The sequence below is a fragment of the Marmota monax genome, unplaced genomic scaffold (assembly GCF_021218885.2).
Source record: "Marmota monax isolate L192 unplaced genomic scaffold, Marmota_monax_Labrador192_F-V1.1 WCK01_AAM20220418_F8-fsc00080, whole genome shotgun sequence".
In the NCBI taxonomy this organism is placed as follows: Eukaryota; Metazoa; Chordata; class Mammalia; order Rodentia; family Sciuridae; genus Marmota; species Marmota monax.
Genome location: NW_026694750.1, coordinates 4,816,894 through 4,843,554, shown reverse-complemented (window position 1 = coordinate 4,843,554; position 26,661 = coordinate 4,816,894). Strand labels below are relative to the sequence as shown.

The window sequence follows — 26,661 nt, the reverse complement described above, 5'->3', positions numbered from 1 at the left end:
CAGGACTCTTTCCAGGGGAGTATATACAAGTCTTTATAAAAGAACAAAGCTCAATAAATATGCAGCTTTACACAGAGCCAACCCAAGCCTGAGGTGGCCAGCAGGACTGGGAAGGAGAGAAAGAGGGGATTGGGGGCTAGGGTGCATCCCATTTGAGGACAGATGAGAGTGGCCATGGGAAGAGGAGCCTGGGAGCCCAACCCAGAGGATTAGAGATGGTAACTTCAGGAGTAAGGGACAAGGGACTTCCTGGGCAGGTGTGTGGAGAGGGTACTATTGCCCAGGCCTGAGGCTCTGCTGAGCCCTCCTCCACTTCATCCAGTCCGACAAAGTGCAAATCAGCCCTGGGGTGGTAGCTGGGGTCCTGACTGACACTCAGGCTCATGCACACATGAGGCAGCAGGTGAAGCAGGTGCCGCACCCCCAGAAGCATGCTGTCTGCTGTCCCTTGGTCAGTGGCACCTTGGAAGCCTCCATCTGCTCAGACTTCCCTGCAAGGGTAGGGAGACAATTTCCTTGGCTGCTGCCATTTGGAGTGGCTCTGGTCACCCTCTCCCCCCACCACGATCCTTAGTTCCCTTCACTGCTACCTGCCGGAGACACCTACAGGCAGTGGGATTACGCGGCTTGCCCAAGCTCCTCCATGTAGGAGGCCCCAGCATTTGCCCTCAGAGCGGCTCACTTCAGTGGGACCAGCTCCTCCAGTGGAGGAGACAGGCAGTGGGATTAAGTCTAAGGCTCCTCTCTATCCCATCCCCAAATGCTGATGTTCCCAGTTATCATCACCATGCCTTTACCCACTACCAGAACTTAGTACAACAACAGCACACTAAGCCACCTGTCCCATACGCCAGCCAGGCCACTCACGAGGCAGTGAGAGTGGAATTAAGCAGCAGGGTGGTCCTGATTCGGTAGAGCTGGGCCAGAGTCAACTTCCTGTGCTGGACAGAGATCCCTGGTGGGGGCTCAGGTTGGACCCTGGGAGAGGGTGGCTCTCTGTACCTCCTCCTGGCAGGGCCTGCAGGCTCCCCAGGCAGACAACTGGTTCTGTCCCCAGGCTCTGGAGACTCAGGGCTGCTGCCAGGTATGCATGCTGCCTGGCAATCCCAGCCAGGTCCAGCTTTCTGAGCAGAGCCCCGAGTCCTAGTGCCAGGAGCTACAGTGGCCAGGCAGAGCTCTGACAAGCTGCGGCTGGGAGCTGGGGGTCCTCCACAGGTGGCAGCCCCAGACAGCAGCTGGAGGAGGCTGGCCTCAGATTTAGACTTGAGCAGGCGAGGCAGGCTGGGCAGCAGCTGGACAGGGGTGCGGCGGCGGAGGCGGGGCGAGGGTGGGGGTGAAGGAGTTTGTGATAACTCTGTGGGCTGGGGCACTGGCTCCACCGCAGGGGCTGGAGCTGAAAAATCTTGCAGGGAGGTGGGGGACAGGGTGCCGTAGGCAGAGTCCATGGAGCAAGAGCGGCCATCCACTGGGCCCAGCGGCAGCAGTTCGCTGGTGGGTGTGATCGATGAAGCAGTGGAGCTAAGAGAGGGCTCATCCGACTGGGAGCTTAAGGGGCCACCATCAAACTCAGAGGACAGCATCTCCCCAGGTTCCACCACAACCATGGCCAGGGTCTCAGTGGAGCCATCCGAAGCACTGTGGGGCCAGGAGGAGGGTCAGCCCAACCAGAGGAAGCCTAGAAGGCCTGGAACAGATCTCAAGGCTCAGAGCTCCTCAAGCTTCTGGGCCCACAACAGACAATAATGGATTCCAACACTCTTTTCTGGTCTAAGAATCTTCAGCACAGGGCTCCAGGCAGCCACCACTAATAGATCAAAGCTGACACTCAAATTAGAAACTGTTCTTCCTGCCTGGACCCTGGTGGGTTCTGAGCTGCCTCCGACATCCCCTTGCATGTTTACCACATGAGGCTCTTCAGAAGGGACCATGGCTGGGTGTCAATGGCTGAGAGCATGAGTCCTTGGCGGGGGCACATGGCCTGCTGTGTGGTCTTGGGCAAACTTACCAGTGCTGGGAGTTGAGGCTGTTGCTGCTCCTGCGCAGGATGGTAGGGGAGCTGGCAGCCGAAGTGCTGCTCTCACCTTCCTCCTCCTCTTCTTCTTCCTCCTCTTCCAGTCTCTGCAGAGGTTGCTGGTTGCCTGGGTGCTCCTGTGCGCGCAGCTGTTGCAGTTCGTTCTGAAGGTAGGAGTGAGTGGGCACAGGGGTAGAATGGACTGGGACCAGCAGCCTCCAGTCTGGTCTGCCTACCCTCACACCACTATGCTCTCACCTGAGCATTGTAAATGGCATCCACCCAGCCTCGGCACAGGGCCTGGCCACTAGCCTGGAATGTGTAGGCCCCCACGGCACTGTGGAACTCGTTCAGGTAGATGAGGAGGAAGGAGCCTGGTTAGGAAAGACCCACGTCAATGTTGGTCGAGATCAGAGCCCCTCCCATTGCAGCCCCAGCCCCAGCCCAGGAGCAGGGGCCAGTACTCCTCACCAGGGTCCCGCAGCTCCCGGCACACAATCTTGTCCACCAGCAGTGGTGGCCTGATGACCTTGGTCCTCTCAGCCTTTTTCACTGCCTTGGTCACTAAGAGCAGATCAGTGAAGAGGAAGCAGTACACATCCATCTAGGGTGGGGGAGCAGGAGAGGGTCAGAGTCCTGGGCTTGCTGCAGTGTGCTGGGAGCACTAGGAGCACTGAGAACACTGCGGTATGCAGGGAGTGCTGGGAGCGCTGGGAGCACTAGGAACACTATGCGGGGAGCACTAGGTTTTTGTCAGATACCTCTGCACCCCCCCTGCCCCCGTCAATCTTTAAAATTCAGAGAAAGATGATTTTCTCTGAGACACACATTTCTGAATTATTTCAACCAGTTTACATTAAAGAGAAGAAAAGGAAGGTGATTTTTAAATCACAATGTGTAGACTCTCAGCTACCCAGTGCCGAAAGCCTGAGCAGCACAGTAAGCAAGGCCCTGGGCAGTTCCTGGCCTTCATAGACCATGCCCCTCCTGCCCACCTCTATGGCTATGACCCTGCTGTTTATGTGTAAAGAGTACATTGCTTGCAGACCACCGTCCATCACCATAGCTACAAAAATTGCTAGTTCTTGGGTCACCACTGAACTGACTCTGCAGCTGAGAACCACTAGCTGCGGCCCATGAGGTCCCCAAGAAGGGTGGTCCACACCAAAGGGGCAAGGAGGGTGGGGCAGAGCGGGGGGGGGTGTAGCCCCTAAGTCACCTTGCTGTCCTTCCCCTCCTTCATCTTTAGGCTCCCCTCCAGCAGCAGCTGCCGTGTCTCCTCTGGGGAGGCACCAGGGATGGGTGCTGTCAGGTCCAGATGCAGAAATTCCTTCAGGAGCTGGGGATGGGGGTGTGGGTGTAGGGAAGGTTAGGATCTGAGCGCCCACCTCAGCTAGGAGGCCAGCATCACCCCCGGCTGCCATTTGGCCCTTCCTCCTTCCCAGCAGGACGGAGGCCCTTTCCCAAAGACACACGTGCCCACCTTGTCCACCTCGTCGTTGCTACCCTCCACCACCTCATAGGCATCGATGCGGCTCACCACGGCCGCCAGCCGCTGCCGCTCCTGTCGCTGTCTCATGCATGTGTTCACGTGGTGGATGAAGCGCTCCACCGAGCTGATCTGGGGACAGGCAGTGTGGCTTCAGGCCCGGGGACAGGGAGGGACAGACAGCTGGAGGAGACCCTACCCACTGTTGGGTTACCATGGTGGCAATGGCCTCCCTGTCGCGGGGCCCATCAGTCTTCCGCAGCACCGACTTGAGCAGCAGAGGGTATTTGGTGAGCCGTTGGTGGGGCTTGGCCAGCATGTCACTGAGCTTCAGCCGCTGGCACTGCTGGTGCTTCTCTGCCCACTGCAGCCAGAGGGGGCGGGACTCAAATCGGGCCCCGCCCAGCCAGCGGGAGCCCACGCCCCAGCCGCAGCCCCCCCAGCGCCCGGCCCGCTCTCACCGTGATGTAGGCGCGGAACAGCTCGTTGTCCCGCAGCAGACCGCGCATGTACTCCATGCAGCCCTCCTCCTCCATGCAGTATCGGACGTACGGCTTGAACAGCGACCCGAACTGGCCCAGGGGAGAACCACCACAGCACCTGTGAGCCCGCGCTCCCTGTGGACCGGCCCAGGCCTCACGGTGCTTTCGGGACCACCAGGGGACCACCAGGGGACCACCAGGGGTCCCGAAAGCTTATTATTCCCGTTTCCACGTGAGGAAACGGCGCCTCAGCGAGGTTGACTACTGAGACTACCGTGGCCAGGTGCACGGGTGGATGGCCAAGGCGGGGTTCAAATCCAAACGCCCCGCACATACTTCCCACAGGGGTCACCCGGGGTCACTGGTCAGAGGGAATTGAGGGCAACAAGTACACGGGATTAGGCCATGGAGTCTTGGATGCCCCAACCCTGCCTCAGTGGCCTCGCCTGCGTCCGACCCTGCGCGTACCGTCTTGAAGCCTTTGAGGAAGTCCCCAGGCTGCAGCAGGGCCCGCGTGCGCCGCGCCTTCTCCAGCACCGGAGCCATCACACTGCCCCAAAGTGCGCGGTGCAGCCGAGCGATCTCTGGGATGTTGCTGAACAGACGCTCCGCCTCCACCTGCGCAGGGCGGAAGGTGGGTCGGCCCCGCCCCACAATCCTGGCCCCGCCCCCTTCCCAGTACCTCCCCCGCCACCGCTCCCAGGCCAGGCCATACCTCGCACAACAGCCCAGACTCTTGCAGGTTCAGAAGGCAGCACAGGAACAACTGTGGGGACAGGGGACGCTGCAGCGGACCTGAAGCCCCACCCAGACTCAGGCTCCCTTCCACGAAGGCCAGAATCAGGGATAAGGAGGGAGCGGGAGCACCATTTGGTCTTCTCATTTGGGAGCTCCAAGGCCCCCGTGGCCCTCTTGGGGGTCAACCTGCCCTCGCCCCACCTGGAGGACAGTGGGGGAGACTGTCCCTGCAGCATCCCCTGGATCCTCTCCTCTGCCCTGGCCCAGCCTCAGGTTTTGCCTTAGAGGGTGAATCCTCTTTCCAGGAAGACTTCTTGAACCCCCAGGCACAGGACAGGTGCTCCCCTCCCTGAGCTGGAACCCCCACAGTGCCTATACATCCTGCTTCATGTAGGGTGTGGGCCCCTGGCACCTGGCACACACCAGTGTTCAGAAGCAGCGTTGAAGGAGAGAATGAGGCCTCACCTGTGTTCACTCAGCTTAACCTGCCCAATCTGCCTGAAGCCCCCTCCCAGGTGCCTGTGGAATCACCTGTTCCTGGGGGGGGTAGCCCTTCTCTGATTTTCCTGTGCTCCCTTTGTTGTTGGGTACCTGCTCTTTCTGCAAAACCCCAGATTCAGCTGAGAGTCCACCTAGAAAGAGACCAGGGCGGCAGGTAGGTGAGGTGGACGCTAGGATGGAGGCCCCCACTTACGTTGGTGATCACTCGCAGTTTCCTGATGTAGGAGGCCTCCGTGTGCAAAAGTTCCCACACTGCCTCCTGCTGGTGGCACTGCCGCCGGGTCAGCTTCTAGAGGGAGGGCAGGGCAAGTCAACTAGGAGCCCAGGGCTAGGCAGGGCAAGGTGGGGTGGGCAACCCTGCATAGAAGTCCTCAATTTCCTGATGGGGACACAGAGGTCCTGGAGGAGGCAGGCCACTCTCACCATCACATCAAAACACCCACTAAAACAGCCAAGCCCCGCACCATTTTCACACAGCTTATTTCCCCCAAAGTGGGGACAGCCTCTTGGGGCCATTTTATGGAAGATCCTGTCACTGGGTCCTCATAAGGGCTATCCCCCTTTCATACGCTAGGAGGGACTGGAAGGCTGCAGCTGCACCCACCTCATGCCCATCAATGAGCTCCCTCCAGCTGTCCTCCAGCCGGAGGCACGCGGTATCCTCATCCTCGTCCTCATCTTCCTCTTCCTCCTCCCAGGAGTCGTGGTCAAAGCGCAGCCTCCGGGGCAGCCGGGGCAGCCCAAAAAGGCCATAGGCATGCAGCTTGCCCTCCAACTGCTCCATCTTGTCCACCTCCTAGGAGGAGACCCACTGTCAGGGTCAGGGCCAGCAGCTGCCCTGCCCCTGGAGCCCACAGGGCCACATACCCTGCCAAAGGCACTGGTGTTGGGGCTTGAGCTGAAGAAGCCACTGAAGCGACTGGCTGCCCGGTTCTTCCAGCTGTCACTGCCCCCACTGCTAGTGCCACTGCTGTTGCTACTGGGTAGAGAGCAGCTGGAGGGCTGGGGGGGCTCTTGCCCCGGGAGGCTGGACTCCCCCAGGAACTCTGACATGTTCTTGCGACGGCGGCCAGGTGCCTAGGGAGAGCACGGAGGTCAAGGCCAGCCTGACCAGCCTCTGTGACCCCACCTCACAGGGATTCCCAGGACCTCAGGCCAGCTTGGGATGTGGGAGGGTCTCTACGCCTGGCCCTGGGTGTCAGCTCTCCTGAAACCTGGACTTCTGAGGGCTGGAAGGTGCAGACAGATTCGCCCAACTGTCATCCCCCAGCCATAAGCACAGAGCAGGTGGGAGGAACAGTTATACACACACTCAAAGGCACCAACAAGTACTGCTCCAAATGGGGCCCGTGCCATGTGAGGTCTCACTCCTGAGCACAGACGGGCTCATGAACACACACACTCTCCGACTCCCTGGGCAGCAGAAAACTCAGAGACAAGACCTGTGGCTAAATTCAGAGAGGAGCCCTAGGCTCACAGCTGGCTCCATCTTCCAGAAGGGGAAGTTAAACCCCAAGAGTGGACAGTGAGGGACTCAGAGTGACTTCCCTCTAAGCTGTCCTGCTTCCAGAGCTGACAGCCCCTCCTCACCAAAATGTCGAGGCTCTCCCGGCGGCTCTGGGGATCCACACGCTCCAGTGCAGGGGACCAGGCCCCGGCCGACCGCAGGATTGGCAGGCTCAGGGACTTGGAGTCCTTCACACCCTGCTCCACTTTGCCCTCATCCCCTGGCTTGGCTGGGTGGTGTGGGAGCAAAAAGAGGTCTTCAGTGCCTGGGTCCGAGGGAGGTGAGGCCCCAGTCCTCTCTCCCCAGAGGATCTGAGCCCAGGCCCAGCTGCCCTCCTCCCACAGCCCCACCCTGCCAGCACTGGCCACCAGCCCCGGCAGAGACACCTGTATGGTAATGAGCCTGCTCAGGGCCACAGCCAATGGGAAGCTGAGCCTGGAAAGGGCTCCCATCTCCGGGAGGAGGCACCACCAGGTCCTAGCAACCCGGCTACTGTGAAGCCTGCTGCTCACCTTTGACCCGAAGGTAGTGTCCACCAAACCTGTAGGCCTCGAAGGTGAGGGACAGGGGCGTGTTGGACTGGTCGAGGTAGATATCCACTTTGCCCAGTGCAATGCCCTTTCTTTCGAACACGGGCAGCAGCACCTCCCTATCCCCAAGAGGGAAATGTGTGTGTTGGGACAATTATGCAAGACCCCTCTCCACCCACCTCCCTATCAGAAAAGGGAGGCATGGGCAGACTCCTGTCCCCAGGGAGCACACAGGCCAGCACACGCACGCCTTCACAGGTACACTGGGACCAGGCCCTGCACACAGGATTGGAACGCAGATGCACAGACCCTCTCCTGGTCTCTTGCACAGGTACGATCATCCACACAGGACTGCCCAGAGGTGGAGACTCACAGCCACCTCTCTCTCTCCCTCTCTCTCTCTCTCTCACACACACACACACACACAGACCTGGAGCCTCCAACTAGGGAGGCCTCACTGGCCCCAGCCCCACCTCCTCCCCCGGCAACACTGAGCCCTACCCCAGCGACTTCTTCTTCAGAGCCGGCACGATCTCTGTCTCTATATCCACGTTCAGGTCAAACTTCAAGGTGAAGCACTCCTTGCTGGGGTCCTGTGATGACAGGGGTCTATCAGCTTCTCCACTGCCAGCCCTCATCTCCTACCAGTCCCATCCCAGGAGGGAAAGCCCACAGGCAGGTGAAGGCCAGGGGTCTCCCAGCCCTCCTCTGTCCCTGGGAGGCCACAAGTGCCCTCCTGCCCAAGGAGCTCCTGGAGAAACCTCAGTCAGAGCCAGGGCAGTGCTGGTTGCAGGGTACAGTGGCAAGGAAGGGACACGCTCACTCCAGACCCCATCCCGCATCCTAGAGTTCAGAGTGGGGAGGCCCCACCTAGGGGAAAGGAAAGGGCCTGGGAGGGGCAGGCACTGTCTGGGCACTCCCTCTGCCAGCCCTGGGGGCTCCTCACATCTGTGTGTCTCCTCCTTGCTTTCTTCTTGGAGAGCCTCAGTCCTGTACTCTTCCGGTCCCTTCAGGGAAAAAGTGAAGGCAGATCTGGGAGGTGGGGGTGGGCCCTCACCAGGAGAGGATATGAGTGGGGCCTTGGCAGGTCCCACATGGGATTGTGCGCCCTCTGGTGGCCAACACAGGCTCACACAATGCTACCCAGTCAGGCGTGGGAGTAGGCTCCCAGACACCTTGCAGGCTGGCCCAGGCTGGAACAGCCTCCTCCAGGAACCAGGGTATCCACAGGGGTGGGAGGAGTTTGTCACCCGGCCCTCCTGCGAAAGGTGCCAAAGCAGCTGGTGCCTGGGGCTCTCCCCCATGGTCTCTGCTCTGCCCACCCCCCCTCACCTACCCCTTGCCATCTACAGAGCTTTCCTCCTCCTCCTCATCCAGGTCCACCGCAGGGCTGGTACGTGGGGGGCATGACCGGGTGGACACATTCCGGGCTAGGACAGAGCCTTTGAAGAAAAGGGGTAGAGAGTTGCACCTTCTCCCTCCCTGACCCCTCCTTAGTCCTTGAACATGGCTACCTCCAGAGGGACAGTCTGTGACCCCTGGAATCCCTCACCAAGTTGCTAGGGTCCTTCAGGTCTTCAAGGAGATGGAGGTCTTTTGTGTGTGTGTGTGTGTGTGTGTACCAGGGATTGAACTCAGGGACACTCGACCACATCCCCAGCCTTATTTTGTATTTTATTTGGAGACAGGGTCTCACTGAGTTGCTTAGTGCCTTGCCATTGCCGAGGCTGGCTTTGAACTCGACATCCTCTTGCCTCAGCCTCCTGAGCTGCTGGGATTACAGGCGTGTACCGCCGTGCCCGGCAGAGATGGATTGTTCATGATCATCTATCCCTCAGACACAAAGAGGTACCCCAGGATGACACCCCAGGTGCTGGGATCGTTGCAGGCAGGGACCAAAGTCCATGGATCTTCCTTTCAGGCATCCCCTCACCGCGCTGCATGGACAACACCTGTGGTCATGTGGGAGGGAGAGCAGGGCCAGCACTGCTGCACAGGCCTGGGACGGCCTTCAGAGGTGGGGCGGGCAGGCCCTCTCAGCCAGAGGGGTTCCTTGTTTCCTACCACAGGTCCTCTGACCTGCCTCCACCCCACCTGCCTCTGCCTGGAGGATCTGCCCGGAAGTCCCTGCCCTGAGGACCACAGAAGGAGAAGAAAGGGGACTTTCTCCAGCTGGTCTGGGCCACACAGCACGGGAAGACACAGGCCTGCCCTCGAGATGGGCACTGGCCCTGGAGGGTCTGTCTTGCTAAAACAAAAGAACTGCCACGTATTTGGATTACAGATGACTCTCTTCCTCCTGATGACCCTGTCAAGGTTCCAAGGGTTACCAAAACACTGTCCCCACCCCAGAGCTGCCCAGGAACTCTCCGGGCCAGCAGGGGCCCTCTCCTGCTGACCTTGTGGGGGCAGGTCGAAGCGGACGTGCCCATCATAGCGCACGGCGCTGTGGAACTTGCTGTCACAGGCCTCGCAGAGGTTGAGCGGGCCCCGGCGGTGCAGCTGCTGACAGTCTGCGTGATGGCACACCTGCAGGTGGAGAAGGGGAGGGTGGGTCAGGGCTCCACGGGCAGGCGCAGGTGCCGCCCAGACCGTGGCAGTGCCCAGCTGTGGCTGGCCCTCTCACCCAGCCAGCCATTCCCACGGGCACCTGATGCTTTGCCCATGTGAATTCATTTGGCAAACCTTCCCCAAGCACCCACCGTGTGCCCATTCCTAGGAAGGCAGAGAGAAGCAAGGCCTGCCCTGGAGGAGATCTCGAGCAACAAGCATGAGGCTGGCAACCAGGGCTTCTCCCTGGGGCCCGGGCAGGAAGACCCCCAAGATGGAGCTTGGGAATGCTCTTTGGTTTGGCCAGTTTGGTGTTGGCGAAGCCCTCCACCCATCCTGCCTTCTGTCGTTAATTCTGAGGCCCTAACGGCACAGGGTAGAGCTGTGGAACAGTCACCTGGGGTCCACACAGCACTGCTGCTGACTGGCACCTAGATTTACTGGGCCTGCCTCCTCCATCCTCCAGGGTGACTGTCAGGTCTTCTCTGCCCTCTAACCTCCAATGGCCCAGCCTAACCTACTATGGACACTCTGCTTCCTGCTATTCCAGAAAAACAAGCCAGCAGCAGGAGACCCGCATGTTCGGTCACTGCGTGACGGTCCCACTCCAGTCTCAGGCAGCCTTCCTCCCAGGCCCTCCCCCAGGGATGCAGGGATGCTGCTCAGATTCCCCCTTCTCCTGCACGGCCAAGTGTCCCTCCACAACACAGGATCACAGTCCGGCACAGCTCCGGGAGCCCTCCACCTCAGGAGCACTGCTGGACCCAGCCGGCCGCACTCCCCCGCCAGCCCCTGCTCCTTCCCTCCACAGCGCAACTGTGTCTGTGTCCACACTCACCACAATCGCCACTTCCCAGGCCTTGCCTCCCATTCTGTTTCCTAGTTTTCATTTTTAAATATTTCAAACCTCATTGGGCACAGTGGCACATGCCTGTAATCCCAGTGACAAGGGACACTGAGGAAGGAGGATCACAGTTCACTGCCAGCCTTAGCAACTTAGTAAGGCTCTAGCAACTTGGGGAGACCCTGTGTCAAAATAAAAAATTAAAGGGCTGGGATGTGGCTCAGTGGTGAAGCACCCTCAATCCCTGGTACCAAAATTTTTTTTTTTAAGAGAGAGAGAATTTTTAAATTTTTTTTTTTTTTTTTTTTAGTTTTCAGCAGACACAACATCTTTGTTTGTATGTGGCGCTGAGGATCAAACCCGGGTCGCACGCATGCCAGGCAAGCGCACTACCGCTTGAGCCACATCCCCAGCCCCCCCAAAAAATTTTTTTCAAGCCCACTGAAAGTTATAAGAATAATAGCACAATGACATCCACACAAGTGTCAATCACTGTCACATCTGACTTCACTCTCATCACTCCTTGCTCTGATGCAGAAATATGGCATGGCCTGAGAATAAGAATTTGTTTTTTTAAACAGGCTCTCACTATGCTGCCCCTGATGGTCTTGAACTTCTGCACTCAAGCAATTCTCCTGCCTGAGCTTCCCCAGTAGCTGGGGCTACAGTGGTACGCTACCCGGCAGCTCAAGGATGTTTCCTGCAAAACCCCACACAGTAGACACACTTGAGAACCAGGCCCTGTACAGATATTCCTTCTGATTCTCTCAGGCTCTCGGCTGTCTAAGGTAGGTCCTTTGTGGGGCTTTCCTCACCCAGAGTCCAGATGAGGTCTGCACAGGACCACGGCTCTCTCTTCACTCCTTTACCAGTGAATTCTCCAAGAGCTTTTTGTTGTTGTTGTTGTTTTGGCGGGGAGGAGAAGGGGGTCTTTCATAACCTGACATTTGTAAGTTTCCAGCTAGTAGCCTGGCAGGAAGCCCCATGTGGATTGGCCCTAGATGGTTTCAGGCTGAGTGTCTGGATTGGGACTCTACTGACTCAGTGCTCCCTGACAACTGATCATTTGGGGATTTTTTTTTTTTTTTTTTTTGGTACTGGGGGTTGAACTCAGGGGCACTTGTCTACTGAGCAACAGCCTCAACCCTACTTTATATTTTATTTAGAGACAGGGTCTCACCAAGTTGCTTACTACCTCACTTCTGCTGAAGCTGGCTTTGAACTCACAATCCTCCTGCCTCAACCTCCCGAGCTGCTGAGATTACAGGCCACTGGGGATCTTACTGCATCCTCTAAAGTCCCTTTTCCTACCTGGCATGTTGACACATACCTACAACCCTAGCTACCTGGGAGGCCAAGGCAGAGATCATCATAAGTTCAAGGCCAGCCTGGGTGACAAAGCCAGATCCTGTCTCATAAGACAGAAATAACTCAATAAATTTTTCGTGTTTTTTTTTTAAATGTTTATTCTTAAGTTTTAGGTGAACACAATATCTTTATTTTACATTTAAGTGGTGCTGAAGATTGAACCCAGTGCCTTGGGCATGCTAGGCGAGCACTCTACCACTGAGTCACAACCCCAGCCCCAAACTTCTCTTGTTCTAAAGCCAGCTGTGCTAATTTGTTACAGCAGCTCCAGGAAACTAATACATTGGGCGAAAAATCTTGGGGTTACTCTGGACTTCCACCGAGTCAGTCTGAAAACTCTGCTGGCTGTATCTTTAGTTTCCATAACCTCAGCACCCACCGATGCCCTGTCACTTAGCCAGATGGCATCAGTGGCCTCCCAACTCTTCTCCCCAGCTCTGCCCACCACTTCTCCATGGAGAGCCAGAGTGAACATGTGCGAAGAGGAGTCACATTCCATCCACTCTAAACCTTCCAACAGCTCCCATCTCACACCCACAAAAGCCAAACGTGCCCTGTCCCACACGTCTGTCCTGGCTTGCTCTGCCCCACCTGCCGGCCTCCTGTCTGTTCTCTGACCTGGCATTTGCTGGTCCCCCAGATGGCAAAGCGCGTACCCCTGCCTCCTCTCCTGCAGATCTTCACTTGCAAAGCCACCTCCTGCCCTTCTGCCCCTGACCTTGCTCCCTTCTCTCCTGACCATCTCCATACTCCACTCTGTTGCCTCCACACCTACACAACTGCACGTCTTCACCTGTCTGACTCACAGCCCTCAACTACACTTGATTAACTTATTAACTGGGAAAGTGGAGAGGCACTGAAGAGTTTTTGGCTGAGGAGAGCCAGATCAGAGATTTCCAAGATAACCGACAGGGCAAAGGTGGCCTGGACAGCAGAGAAACTGACCCCAGGAAGGAGATGGGAGGTTAAGAGGAGGTGGGGAAGGTTGAGGTCCACTGGTGATTCCATCCTCATGTGTCTGGGGCTGCACTGAGGTCTTACATGTGTCACCCTCTCCTCCTGGGAGAGGGGATTCTTACTGGACCTATTTTATCTAAGAGAAGAGTAAGGCTCAGAGAGGTTAAGTCATTTACCTACAGTCACATAGCCAATGGAGTCAGGACTTGAAGCCAATGTATGTGACTCTAGATCCCAGATTTTAATCACACTCATACCATTTCAGGCATCTGAGAAGAGAGATGAGTGGAGGAGACAGGACACATGTCAGCCCTGGGGCCATGTGGACAGGAGAAATTAATCTTCATTTGATGCTCATTGTTTTGGCCCTATGTTCCTCACTCCTCCATTACACAGAAAAGGGTTCAGGGCACAGAAACGGTGATCACTGGGTGATCCTGCTTAAGGGGTCTACCTTTTGTGGAGCTGGGTCCTGGGCGGCAGCAATGGACACTATAACTCAGACTGCTGCTGGCAGCCCAAGCGCCAGATGACCCCACTCCTGTGCCCCTCACAAGTGGTTATCAGGGCCTGAAGCAGGGGTGTGGGTCTCAGCCACTACAGCTGTTCCTGGCTCCTGCCTTAACTTACTGCCTCACTCACCCACCCCACCCCACCCCAGGCACTGCTGCCAAAGCCTGGCTCTGCAGACTCGGGCCCCAGGCTCCCAGCGTCTCCTCTTGATAAAGACACTACTCAGCCCCTCTTCCCAGGAGGTCCCCAGTCTCCCAGCTCAGCACCCCTGCACTGCACCCAGCCTGGGCAGCTAGCCTGGCACAGGCTCCCCCTCTAACCTCTTCCTAACCCTAGCAGCTTAGGTGCCAGTGTGGGTGGCGCTGCAGGCCAACCAGGCCCCAGCCCCATAGTGGGTGTGTGGGGGCAGGAGATGGCTGGCAAGTGCCTTTAGGGTCCTGAGGAGGGTCCCTGGGATCCTTTCAGCCCAAGTCTCTGACTCTGTGCCACAGTCATGTTTTTAAACCAATCCAATAAACAGCAGATTTCACACAAAGATCCACTCCTTACAGCAGATTCAGTGTTCAACAAATATTTATTGAGCACCTACTATAAAGCACTAGGCTCCCTTGAGGGCCTGGAGAGTCACTACCCAGCCCTGCAATGAGCTTTGGTGAACACCACCACCATGGCTGCAGCTACAATGCACCAAAACCTCACCCCTCCAGTCTTGTGGGCACCCCCAGGGTAATAAACACCAGCTTCACCATGAAGCTCAGGACTAGGACCTGAACCACGTATTTCCAGACTTAACCATGCAGATCTGGCTGAGGACCCAGCTGCAAGGTGCAGGAACACACACACAAGCCTGCCAGGGAGAACCAGGAGCCCAATTGAGGGGCTGAGGCTGGGGTGGGCAGAGCTCCTTTGGATCATTTCCCCTCCCCACTTCCTCACAGCCCATGTCCAAACCACAGGCCTCCCCAGCTCCAAAAAGGGCCAGGAGTCTCCCCAACATTTAAGCTGAGTTGCCTTGTCCCCCAAGCCAGGTTCTTGGACCCTTCTCTCAGACTTGGGTGCCCCTCCCCACCCTTCCTGCCTGCCCACCAACACCCCTGAGGGTAGGCACTCCTGACAGCCCAGGAGGAGCCCCAGGTGGGGTACAAGAAGTCCCCAGGGGAGACCCCACCCCATGCAAACCACAGAACGGGCAGATCCCACACCTCCAAAGGCGATGGCCTTCCTAATAGCAAAGGAGGTGGGAGGGTGGCGGGGCCTGGGAGCAGAGCCAAGGCCGCCCAGGGGCACCGGGAGCCAGGCTCCCCCTCACATAGGACTGGCCACAGGCAGAAGGGAGGACTGTGTGCCCAAGAGGGCGCGGGGCTGGGACCCGTCCAGGGCCCGGGACGCAGGTGTATCCCCACACAGGACGGGCACAAGGGCCCGCTGGGCGGGGGGCGCCCTCCCGCTTGGGGACCGCCCCGTCCCCGCCCTACCTGGCCAACGCTGGCGCGGGCGCGACCCCCAACGCACAGGGACTCGGGCTCCCGGGAAGGCGGCGCGAGGCCCGGCCTGGAGGCCGCTTGGCGCCCGGAGACGCCGGGCCCTGTCCCCATGGCGGCCGGAGGAAGCGGCGGTCTGCGCCGGACGACGCGCGGAGCCCCGCTTCCTGCCATTGTGCGGCCGCGCCCGCCCGGCCGAGCGCGGGACGCGGGGCCGGGGCCAGGGCCACCCCGCGGAGCCCGCGCACGCCCCCCCGCCCTTGTCCCGGAGACGCCGCCCCCCCCAGCCAGGGCTCCCGGAGGGTCCGTGTCCGCGCGCAGCCGGGGACGCCCCTCCGCTCGGACCCCAGCCTCCCGCCGCCGCCACATCCTGCGCCCAGAGGCCTTCCCGAGGGTCATCCCAGCCCCGCGCGCAGCGCTGGCCCAGCGCGAGGTCCCGGACCCCTCGGGATGGCGCGGAGGGGTGGGCCGGGAGTAGGGGCGGCTGCGGGGTGCGGGCCCGCGGTCAGGAAAGCCCACAGCCCAGCTGGGCTTTGCTAGAGGTCTTTCTGCTCCAGGCGGGGTCCCCACCGCCAGGGGGCGCCGAGCAGAGCCTGGATGGGGTGCGGGGTTCCCACTAGGTGCCCATTGAGCGCTTTCACACTCAGTCCCAGGAAGCGGGTAGGCACTATTATCCCCACTGATCACATGGGGATGAAGTGACACAGAGACCTAAAAGGGTATCGGCAGGGCCGAAAACCAGACCTCGACTCCAGTCCTGTAATGGCCTCCTGGGGATACTCCTCAGTACCCAGTCAGGGCCACCCAGCCCACCCACCCCTAGACAGCTCCTCCTCCACCTGGATACATGCAGAGAGTGAGGAGCAAGGGTCTGTGAGATGGTTTTGAGGGGGCAGCAGTTTATCAGGGGCCAGGAGGCTTCAAGAGCCACCCCCACTCCCAAAGGCCAAGTCATCCATTGTCCACACCACAGGCAGATCTGTGTGTGTGTGTGTGTGTGTGTGTACCTTCTTGGGGACTGAACCTAGGGCTTTGCATGCGCCAGGCAAGCAGTCTGTCTACCTCTGAGCTACATCCTCAGCCTTTTAAAAAAAATTTTTTTTCGTGGCTAGCTGGTTCACTGCTAAATTGTCCAGGCTGGCGTGGACCTTACAACCCTTCTGCCTCAGCTTCCCGTCTAGCTTGGATTACAGCCACTGTGCCCAGCCAGGCAGGTCTTTTGAAAATTGCTTGGAATAAAATCCCACCATGGTTTGGCTCCCACTTTGCCTCCTAGGTGGGCCCAGAGGATGGTCACGGTGGCTGGCCTTCCTGCTGGTGGTCCCTAACAATTCACCTAACTCAGGGCCTTCACCCTGCACGCTCTATCTAGAACTCCACGCACCCCTGATCTTCAAATGGCTGGCGCCGGGCTCCAACTTAATGCTACCTCCCCAAGCCCCCAACCCCCCCCCAAAAAAAACTGGGGCAGTGGCTCAGTAGTAGTGTACTTGCCTGGCATGAATGAGGCACTGGGTTCGATTCTTAACACCACATGTAAATAATCACCTGAAGTTGAATTCATTCCTTCCTAGCTTCTTTTTTCCCCCTGTGTACAGGGATTGAACTCAAAGGTGCTTAACTACTGAGCAACATCCACAGCCTTTTTTTTCCTTTCTTTTAAATATTCTTTAATTGTCAATGCACCTTTATTTCATTTATTTATATGAGTGCTGAGAATTGAACCCAGTGCCTCACACATGCTAGGCAAGCGCTCTACCACGGAGCCAAACCCCAGCCCCAATCCCCAGCCCTTTTTATTTTTGACACAGGGTTTCCCTAAATTGCTTAGGGCCTTGCTAAATTGTTGAGGCTGACCTCAAACTTGCAATCCTCCTATCTCAGCCTCCTGAGTCACTGGGATCACAGGCATGTGCTACTGCACACTAGGATGTCCTTGACAGAGGCCAGGATCGTGGCTAGCTGGCTCACGTGTCCTCAGGTCTTTCCATGGTACTGGCCCACAGGGGTGTTCTCCATGTAGATGAGATCAAAGAATGGCTGAATGAAGGCAAAAGAAGGTTCTTCAGCCACAGCAGAACTTAGGGATAGGGTCACCTCAACCAGGATATCACTTTCTGACCAACAGTCAACACAGCGTCCCCCCTGCTAGACCAAAGGGTCTCTCCCTCCTCTTAGGATCTGTGACCTCTGGCCTGCTGGGCCTGGACAGGTAAATTTCCATTTCAAATCCTGGTGATCTTGCCGCAGCCCCTGGCCCCTGCCTCACAGGCAGACAGCTACCCTCCACTGAGCACTGCCAAGTGCCACCACACCTGTTCCAGGAATTTGTGCAAAGCCCATTCCTCCTCTCAGAGACTCCAGGAAGAAGACACGTTACTACCCCAACTTGACAGAGGAATAAGCTAGGGAGAGGGTGTGGGACTTGCCCCAAGGTCAGCAGCACTTAAGTGGGGAAATGGGTACCTGAGCAGGCCCAAGAAGTCCTGGCCCCTGACTCCCTGGGGAGGGAGCCTCTCCCCAGCCCAGCCCAGGCCAGCCAGGGCTGGCTTGCTGAAACTGATACTCAGAAACCAGATGCTAAGGCTGAGGAATCCTGGTCTCCAAGGCATCCCCTGCCCCAAGCCATTCTCCCCTAGCACCAGCTCCCTGGCCCCAAAAAGCAAAGGGCAACCCAGAGCATCCTGCCCCATAATGGTTGGGATCCAGCTGGTCAGGGGTGGGGACAAACAGCAGCTCCTCATTCCACCCACAGCAAACTGGCCTACAACCAGGAGCCGGGGCTCCCTGGTGGAGGGATACCCCTGTCCGGGGGTTCTCCAGCAGCAATAAACTACCCTGGGAGCCTGGTGGCCCCAAGGCCCACCCAACACCTCAGAAATCCAAGGGTGGAGCCCGCATGCACTGGCAGGCTGGCCAGGCGGGACATCTGTCTTCACTGCACAAGGCCCACGGGCTCCTCCCTCCTTCAGCCTGGGCCTCACTCTTTGTCCTCTGGGTCCCAACACCCATTCAGAGGCAGAGCATTTACTAAGGCAGAAGGTGGGCTAGGCCACCCCACAGGCCCTGTCCTCTGGGGAGGTCCCGGCACAGAATGGAGGCTAAGGGAAGAGGAAGGGGCTGTGAACTCTTCTGCTGAACCCTGTGGGAATGTGCCAGACCCCTGAGAGCAGCATGAGAGCACCTGGTACCCACTTCCCCAGTGCCACCCAGAAGGCTTCTTGAGAGGGAACTGAAGAAAGGATCTGGGGCCCACCTACCCTTCCCTTCCCACACTGGGCAGCAATCTCCATGTGACCAGAACACAGGCCATTTTTCCAGAATTTACTACATAAGGATGGCTGACAGATCCTGGGGTGTCCCTGGCCAAGGGACAGGGACTAGGAATACACACCAGGGACTGCCACACCAAGCTTGAGAAAGGTTATTGGGGAATTGTAGGGCCACGGACCCTTTTGGCCCCCATTTTCCGGTCTTCCACAGGCCAAGGTCTCCCTTGGGTTCATGGATGCCCCTCCCATCTCCCCAAACTATCCCAGGTGCAGCCTCTTGCGCCCCCTGCTGGCTTCTAGAGGACTGACGGGGGTCTTCCTGATGGAGCTGGGTAAGTGGCACTAGACTCAACCACCAGACAAGACTAGGCGGCTCCGGGATCCCCCGCTGAGCCAACAAGGCCACAGTCCCACAGACTCCTCATGTGCACACCACTGGGCCGACTACTGGAGTCCGTGGGGCAGGAGTGAGACCCTTCCGAACTCAAGTAAATGGAAATGGAGCCAGCGGGGACCCTATTAGAACCTTGTGGGGCTCTAGACTTGGGATTCTGACCATTAACTCAGGGGATCATGGTGCCCAGACCCTCCCCCACCATCCAGGGAGATTCATCTAGAGACACAGGTCACCTGCCTGTGGTTGGAGCTGGGCGAGGGTACTGGAGTGGCCACAGGACTAGGGACACAGACCCAGGGAAATCGCAGTAGGCCACAGGTGACGTCGGGGTGCACAGGGGCCCCAGGAAGGGCCAGGCGCCTGAACCCTGCCAGATGGTGGCAGGAGGCCGGCTCGGGGAGTGGGTTGGAGACACCGCTGTCCCAGAGGGGCCCAGCCCTTTACAGATCTCCGGAAAGTTAAGTCCCTGGTCATTAACCTGGACTTGAAGACAGATGCTCACCCGTGCAGGGGCGAGGGCCGGCGAAGGCAGCTGCCCTGACCAGCCAGAGGACTCCCCAGGGGCCCAGGCGAAGGGACCCACAGGCCAAGCCAGGCTCCTTCTGCTCCATCAATGGCTGTTCTCTGAACTGTCCCTCTGCAGTGCCCCAGAAACGCAGTCCTTCTCGGGGGGGCCCTTCCTTTTTAACTGGCCCCCGCCTGGCATGGCTGGCAAGGGGGCCGTCAGTCCTTTGAAGTTCCGCTCTCCCTGCAGCCAGAGTTTAGAAAAACCAGGCTCAGGCCTGGGGGAAGGGCCCTCTCCCCGCACTGCTCCCGGCCGAGGGGGCGGGGCGGGGGCGAGGCTCAGTCCGCAGCGTTTTCCTGCGCTTTGAAACCTCTGCCTTCCCTCTGGCCCCTTCCCAGTTCAGGACCTCAGACTGCCAGGGCCCTCCTAGCAGTCGCTGACTCTTTGGGGCTGGACCCCAGAAGGGCAGCTGTCTCCTCTGTCCCTGCTTGATGAGCCAGGTGCCCCAGGCCTTCCTTTGTTCCCGGTCCCCAAAATTACCTAGGCAAAGCCCAGCCCCTTCAGATGTAGATAAGACCACAGCCTGGCTACAGCTAGAGGGACCAGCCACTCCCAAAGCTCCCCAAACCTGGCTATTCCCAAGGGCACCTGGTCTTCTGTCTTTTCCTGGCAAAGCACTGTCGGGACAACAGGCCGGTCCTGTGTGACTTCTCTCGATGACTGGCCCACTCCTCCCCTCTGCCCAGAGCCCACTGGCCTTCATCTGACACCCAGTGGACCCCTCTCATCCCTGCCCTTGCCCTGTTATGCTGGAAGGGAACTCCCAGGCCTCTTGGTGCCACCTGCTTGAATATGCCCAGGGGCAGCCGCACGCGATGCTGGAAACTCTTCCCCATATCAACCAGAACTAGTGCCTTGGGAGCCAAGGAGGAAAAGTCACCTCCCTTGCCCCCTGACTACTCCCTGGGAATGGGAACGCTGAGGGCCGGCAGACCAGGTAGAGCCTGGTAGTCGGGCTCTCCATCCAGCTGTTGGGGTCCTCCATTATCACGTGGTGAAGGAGTGGTCCCTCCTGTCTGGGTGGGAGGAGGCCTGGAGGTGCTCCTCTGGTGCCTCGTGGTGGGCACTGAACAACCATGGCTGCTAGGATCTTACCTTTGTTGGAGCACTATGCCCGCCAGGACCAACACCCTCAAGTCTTTTGTCCCCTCAAATGTGGTGACCCCAAAGTCTAGGGGTGACTCTCTCCCATGCTGGGGATGAGCTCTGTGCTCACAGTTGGTGCTCCGTGAATATCTATGGCATGATGGGCTCTCTGCAAAGCCCTCTCTATGGGTCTCTCTTAATCCTCAACACAAAAGTTTGATGCCTGTTTCCAGATGAAACTGAGGCTCAGAGAGGTACAATGACATGCCCAGGGCCACACAGCTGCAAGGTGTAGGGCTGATCCTGGAGCTCACAGGTGTGACTTGCTATGAGTATCTTCATCCTGGAGACGGGCAGGGACACCACTTTTCTCCTGGGGGTCTCTGGAGCATGCAGTTCAGACCTCTCACCTGGACATACAGGGTGCTCCTGGTCCAGCCTGCCTCCCTCTCCTCAAGTCCCCTCCCATGGCCCCTGGATTCACCTGCTATTTATGGCCCCCGGTCCCCATCCCCTACTCTTCCCGCTTTCCTTCCCCTCTTTACCTCCTTTTCCCAGGAATCCAGTTGCTTTCCCCAGGAATCCCATCCTGGTTGCCCATCCCACCCCACTGTGAACTCCAGGGGCAGGAGGTAGGGGTGAGGCAGCTAATTCATCTGAGAAGTCCAGGCACCCAGGAGAGTCCAACAGAACCTCCCGAGTCCCTCCCTGTTTGCAGATGGCCCTTCCTGCTAGCCATTCCTCGAGTGGCTGGAGAGCGTTAAGAATGGTTCAAGTCTCCCTGTAGGTGAACTTGCTGGTCATGCTGTGCGGGTGGGCAGGTTCCTTCCCCTCTCTGGGCCCTGGTTTCCTCACAGGTACAAGGTAATAAGGGTGATGCTTCTTCCCTGAGGCTTTCATGAGATTCATGCAACCAGTTCAAAGGCCTAAGACCCTGCCTGGCTATAAATGTGCTCGGGCAGTAACAGGTTCTATCTTCAACGGTATTGATGTATATATTTATCTCTTGTACTGGGGATTGAACCCAGGGGTGTTCCACCACTGAGCGACATCCCCAGTCCTTTTTATTTTTTCATTTGAGACAGGGTCTCACCAAGTTGCTGAGGCTGGCCTTGAACTTTCAATCCTCCTACCTCAGCCTCCCAAGTAGCTGGGATTACAGGGGTGCACCACTGCACCCAAAATTATTCTCTGCTCTTCACAAAACCCGAGTGTCCCTGGCCTCCTTTCATTCTCCACCTGTGCATTTGTGGCAGCTCCCCCACCCGCCGTCCCCGCCTTCCACTCTGCCTATCCCTGTTCCTACTACCACCAGAGGCCCCCTCCTCCAAGATACCCTCCCTGACTGGCCCCCTGACTGATCACTCAGGCATCTCTCTTCTTGAAATCAGTCTGTAGCACTTGGCTCATGGGGGTCGCAGAAGTGACAGGGCTCAGACTCCCCCTTTGCAGACTGGACCACCCTGTGGCGGCTGCTGCCGGGCCCCTCCAATCATCTCTCTTCTCAGAGGCCTCATCTCTTCAGAGCCTGGGTCCTCCCACCCTTATCCCTGTCCACAGCCGCTTGGGGACCTGCCCTGGAAGCAGGGCCCAGGGGAGGAACTGGAACACTGTGCCTCTGCCCTATTGTCACCCCCGAGGTCAGGCAGAGGCCTCAGGGCTTTGGAGCCCTGGCAGGAGGTCTGCTGTGGGGAGCAGAGCCAGTGTGTTGCCAGGAGCCCCCATCTGGGGGAGAGGCAACCAGCCAGCACCAGAGCCCAGTGCCAGGCACCATCGCAGCCAGCAGATTGTATCTGACATCACAGCCGCCCCCGTGCCCGGTGACCACGGCAACTGGAGGCAACCCCCTCCTCTCCCCGCCCCCAGAACAGTCCTCCATGTTCCTTCTAACCATGGTCCTCCTGTACAAGATGAATGTGCATGTGTCTGGTGGGGGGTGGGGAGCAGGTTGGGGGGTGGCAGGGGTGGCATTTTAAATTTCCTGCAGCTGGCAGGGCTAAGCTGCAGAGTAGTTAGGCACATGGGCTCTGGCATTACAGACCTAGGCCCTGGGTTCAAGTCCCGCTTTCCTGCTTGCTGACCATCTGTCCTTGGGTAGCCACTTCACCTCCCTGAGCCTCAGTCTCCCCATCTCTATGTGGGAATATGGTTAGAACCCATCAAGGAAGAGAAAATTCACTGAGTCCTTAGAGTCTGGGCCCAACACAGTGGGTTGCAGCAATTATTACTATTGTCATCAAAACATGTGGGAGGAGGGTGCCTAAAACATGGTTCTATGGCTGGCTCCATCTCTCATGAGCTATGAGGCTTGAGCCAATCCACAGGACCTCTCTGAACCTTGGTATCTTCATCTGCAAAAGAGAGTTACAATACCTTCCTGCAGAGCTGCCACAGCAGTGCACAGGCACAGAAAGCATGTGGCGCAGAGCCCAGTGTGGATAAGCAGAAGCACCCAGGCACTAGGTTTGCTCTGACCCCTCTTCCTGGCCCCCTTTTCCCTGATTCACATTCTGCACCATCCTGAGCCCTCAAACTCCAAGACCAGTTGTCCCCCTCTTCCCTTTAGCATCCCCATGGCCACAGTCAGGCTCATCAAGTCCCTTGGTGGTCACTGGAACAAAACCTTGGGGACCACTTCTGTGACACGGGGCTGCAGCCCCTCAGGTGGGCGGCAGGAACCCCAGTGCAGCCAAACGCTGCTCTCTGTTCTTCAGAAGTCCCCCAACTCTGCTTTTCCTCAGCCAGGAGCAGCCCCTCTGCCATACTAGCAGCCCCTGTGGCCCTACCACCTCTGAATCCAGAGGACAGTGCTGCCCAGCTGCCGTGCCCTTGCCAGGGCTCCATGGACATCCGGGGCTTGGATGAAAAGGGCAGTGCCAGCCCGTCCCCTCTGCCCCAGGACCCCCGCTGCCCAGCCTCCCTACCTTGGCGGCCCGCCCCTTGTCCATGCAGGCCGGGTGCTGGCAGCGCAGTCCCTTCTCCTCGGCTGGGCTCTGGTCGTCTGGGGAGGAGGAGCAGAGGGCATCAGTCAGGCAGGGACACCCAGGCCCTCCTGGGCTTCTGTGGCCTCCCAACCAGGGGACTGGTGGGGCGGTCTCCTCCCTCCTCCCTTCAAAGGAGGTCAGTGTCCTTTTCTCTTTTAAATGCCAACTTATCTGCCTGGAATCTGTTTGCAGAGACCGTCTCTTGCTGCAGCTCCCCAGGGAAATTGTCCAGATTCCATGGGGAGAAATGTCTTTGGAAATAAGCTACTCCCTCCCTCTGTCCCACGAGTGGAGGGAGGGGGCAGCTCGGTGACCTCGGGGCCCCAGTTCCAGGGGATCCCAGCAGCGCTGGGGGGAGGGGCACTCCAGGGGTCCGAGATGCCCTTTCGCCCCGCCCTCCACATCACTCTCTCCAGGGATGGCCACCCCGCAGAGTCCTGGGGTGACCCCCTTTCCCTGCTGCCATCTCTGACCCTGAACTTGGCCCCTCCAAGCCGCCTCCCCTCCCGGGGGCCGGGGCGTCGCGGCGGAGGGGGCAGGGCCGGGCGGCAGGACGCAGGGGGAGGGGAGGCCCGCGCCACCCGCCGCCGCCCGCCGCCGCCCGCCCGCGCCCCTGGCCCCTCGCCGGCCTGCGCGCGGGCCCCGGGCCTCCGCCCCGCACTCACCCATGGAGCCGGCGCCGCGCCGGGGCGCCGGGAGCAGGAGCCGAGCGGGACGAGCCGGAGGCCGAGCGCCTCGGCGGCGCTGGCGGGAGGCGGGGCGGGGCAGGTGGCGGCGGGAGGAGCCGCGGGGACCCGCACCGCGCCTCCCCGGAACCGCGGGGTGTGTCCAGGTGCCGTCCCGCCCACCCTGCTCCCGGCCGCTTCTCCAGGCCCGGAAGGGCCTGCGGGGGCGAGGAGCCGGACCCCGAGCTGCAGGCTGGACCCGCCCGCCCGGCCGCCCCCCGCGCCGCGGCCCAGGGAGAGGTGGGGTCGGCGCCCCGAGCAGCCGCTGCGGCCCCGCGCCCGTCCTGGGGTCTGCATCGTTAGAACTTTATTGGAGGGCAAATGCCAGGAGACCACGGCTCAACTCGTCCCCAGAAAACTAATTTTCACAAAATAACCAGCACCCGGCCAAGCAGCGGAGCATCCCCAGAGCCCCGGGAGGCCCCCACGTGTCAGCTGCTTCCCCAGGGGCGCCTCTAATTGCCGGGCTTAGTTTTGTCTGGTCTCCTACTTAAAGTGGAATCGCCAATACTTGGAACCCTTTGCAGTACAGAAACAGCCTAGGAGAGGTGGCCAGGACTCCCAAAGGACACAGCCAGTGGTCCCGAGCTTGCCTGCCGCTAACCCACCCCATCCTGTGCTTTGGTGCCAGGAGGCTCCAGGAAACAGACCTCAGAATAGAATGCCTGTTTCCCTGGGCCACCTCCAGCATCCAAAGCCCAGCATCGGGTGGGCTTCCCGGCCCTCTCCCCTGGAGACCTCTCACCCTCAGCAGGATGCTGCAGAGATTCCCTATGTGGGCTGAGCCCTCGGGGATGACCAGGAGGACTCTTGGCAGAGGGAACTGTGGTGGGTCCTGGACCTTGAGGGCTCCCTGGAGGATCCCTCGAAAGGCTCCCTTGTGCCAATCCCTGGGCTGAGTGCATGGAACCCATTGGTGACCTTGACGACTTGGGGAGTTTGTCATGGGCCGGTAAAACAAGGTGGCCCCTTGGGAGCAGCACATCTGCGCTGCAGCAAGGAGGAGGCTCAAGGGGAAGGGGCTGTTTCGGAGCATCTGCACCAAGAGCTGGCACAGGCTTTAGGAGGCCTGGGGGCTAGGAGGGAGGGAGGTGCCCGGGGTCCCTTTGCAGGATTCTTGTGCAGCTATCGTCCACTGTGACACTGGCAGTCCAGAGAAGAGACTAGCACCTTCCCATAGGCACTTGCAGGTCACTCTTCAGCCTGGTCCATCCTCATACCCACACAGGACGGTCTTCCCTCCCAGAATCTCTGCTTCCTCAGCTTTCCAACAAACCAACAGGGAGGAGGCAGAGGCAGCCAAGGTGGGGATAGATGGCTCTGCAAGGACCCTGACCAGGTTCCTGGGTTCATTCAGTGGTCCGGCTGATCCCAGCCCTACCTGCCATGAGGTAGGGGACCTGAGGGTGGATGGGCTTCAGGGCTCTCATTCTCTACAACCAGCAGCCCCCTCCTCGCCATCTGGGTTTCCACGGGGATCTCAAACCCCTCAGCTAGCTCTGGGGAGTTTCCCACGCACGTTACCTGGAAATGCCTACCCTTGGCTCCAGGAAGGTTCCAGGTCCCTGAGTCCTCAAAACCTGAGGTCAGGTCCTAGCCCTTCTGCCCCAAGACCTCAGAGTTCTGGCTCCATATTCCCTAGACTCCAGGTCATTCCTTCACCACTGGGGTCCACCTGCATCAGCAGCCCTCTGATTGCCCTCAGTAGCCACAGGGCTGAGGACGCGGGCTCTGGAGTTCTTTGTCACCATGCTCCATGCTTCCAGGTACGTTCTACCTGTCTGAACCCTGGCCTCGTGGCCCTTAGCATTAGTGTGATGGCGCTGGAGGCACACATCTGCATGCCAGAGCCTCGCTCCGGGCTCTCTGTCCTAGCTCGCCAGAGGGACATCTCTCCCAGCTCTGCTCCAAGGCTGTGACTTCCTGGGTCTCAGGAAAGCCTTTCTCTCCTGGTGACTGCAAATCCAGAAGAATCGGTGGGGACCCTGGCAGCTTTCAGGGCTTAGGACTGGGGGTGCGGGGACAGACTCCAGGACAGGCAATCCCCACCAGGGGCCAGCCACAAGCTCCTCTCCAGGCAATCTGCCCACCTACAGCCCTCACAGAAAGGGTGGGCCTGGTGTGGGGGACATATCATTCTAGGTGGTGTCATGCCCTGGACGTAGCCAGCTGGGCCAAATGTGGCCTCTCAGCCCAACTTAGCCAATCAGATTTGCTCTTCTGAGAGTTGTAGGAGAGGCAGCAACCCCTATGGGGTCCTGAGGTCATGTAGAGTCACTCTGAGTGGATGCAAAGCCTCGAGATTGTTAGGGAGCAGGGACAAGGAGACCTGTTAAAGCAACCAGTCAGTGGAGAGGACCCCAGAGCAGAGCAGGAGGGCAGGAGGCAGGCTACAGGGCAGCTTCCCATGCAGAGTGCTCTACTGCATGCCTCAGTTCCCCAGGGACCCTTCCCTCTGACCCATCTGCTCCTCTACCTCAGCCAGGCCCCAGGCAGATCCCAAGCCTGAGCTGGCCCTCCCTCTGTCCCAGCTCAGTGCCACAGGCTGTTTGCCTGGGCCTGAGACAGCCCAGCCGACCTCCTGGCTCCCTGGTATCCCCTAGCTGGGGAAGCCTGGGGTCCCTCAGCCAGGCACAAGAGCCCACTAGCCAGGGCTGCCCT

General features: G+C 58.9%; 1 protein-coding gene across 4 annotated transcripts; it reads right to left on the bottom strand.

Moving 5' to 3' along the window:
* Positions 1–8: 8 nt before the first annotated feature.
* Positions 9–24,035, bottom strand: Plekhg5 (pleckstrin homology and RhoGEF domain containing G5). 4 transcript variants are annotated; one of them, XM_046424410.2, is made up of 22 exons: positions 23,941–24,035; positions 23,216–23,292; positions 9,658–9,787; positions 8,595–8,700; positions 8,205–8,265; positions 7,760–7,851; positions 7,241–7,377; positions 6,812–6,957; positions 6,089–6,298; positions 5,826–6,017; positions 5,415–5,510; positions 4,698–4,748; positions 4,451–4,600; positions 3,962–4,072; positions 3,715–3,864; positions 3,495–3,632; positions 3,231–3,350; positions 2,483–2,615; positions 2,270–2,385; positions 2,006–2,175; positions 868–1,635; positions 9–491 (listed from the first exon to the last, which is right to left on the bottom strand). In XM_046424410.2, exons 1-22 carry the CDS (start codon positions 23,942–23,944, stop codon positions 482–484), a joined length of 3,168 nt encoding a protein of 1,055 aa, XP_046280366.1. In that variant the 5' UTR covers positions 23,945–24,035; the 3' UTR covers positions 9–481. The 4 variants fall into 4 exon arrangements, with proteins under 4 accessions (XP_046280366.1, XP_046280364.1, XP_046280367.1 ...); XM_046424408.1 differs by lacking the exons at positions 23,216–23,292; positions 23,941–24,035 and adding an exon at positions 14,966–15,097; XM_046424411.2 differs by lacking the exon at positions 9–491 and having other exon boundaries at positions 864–1,635.
* Between the last annotated feature and the right edge of the window lie 2,626 nt (positions 24,036–26,661).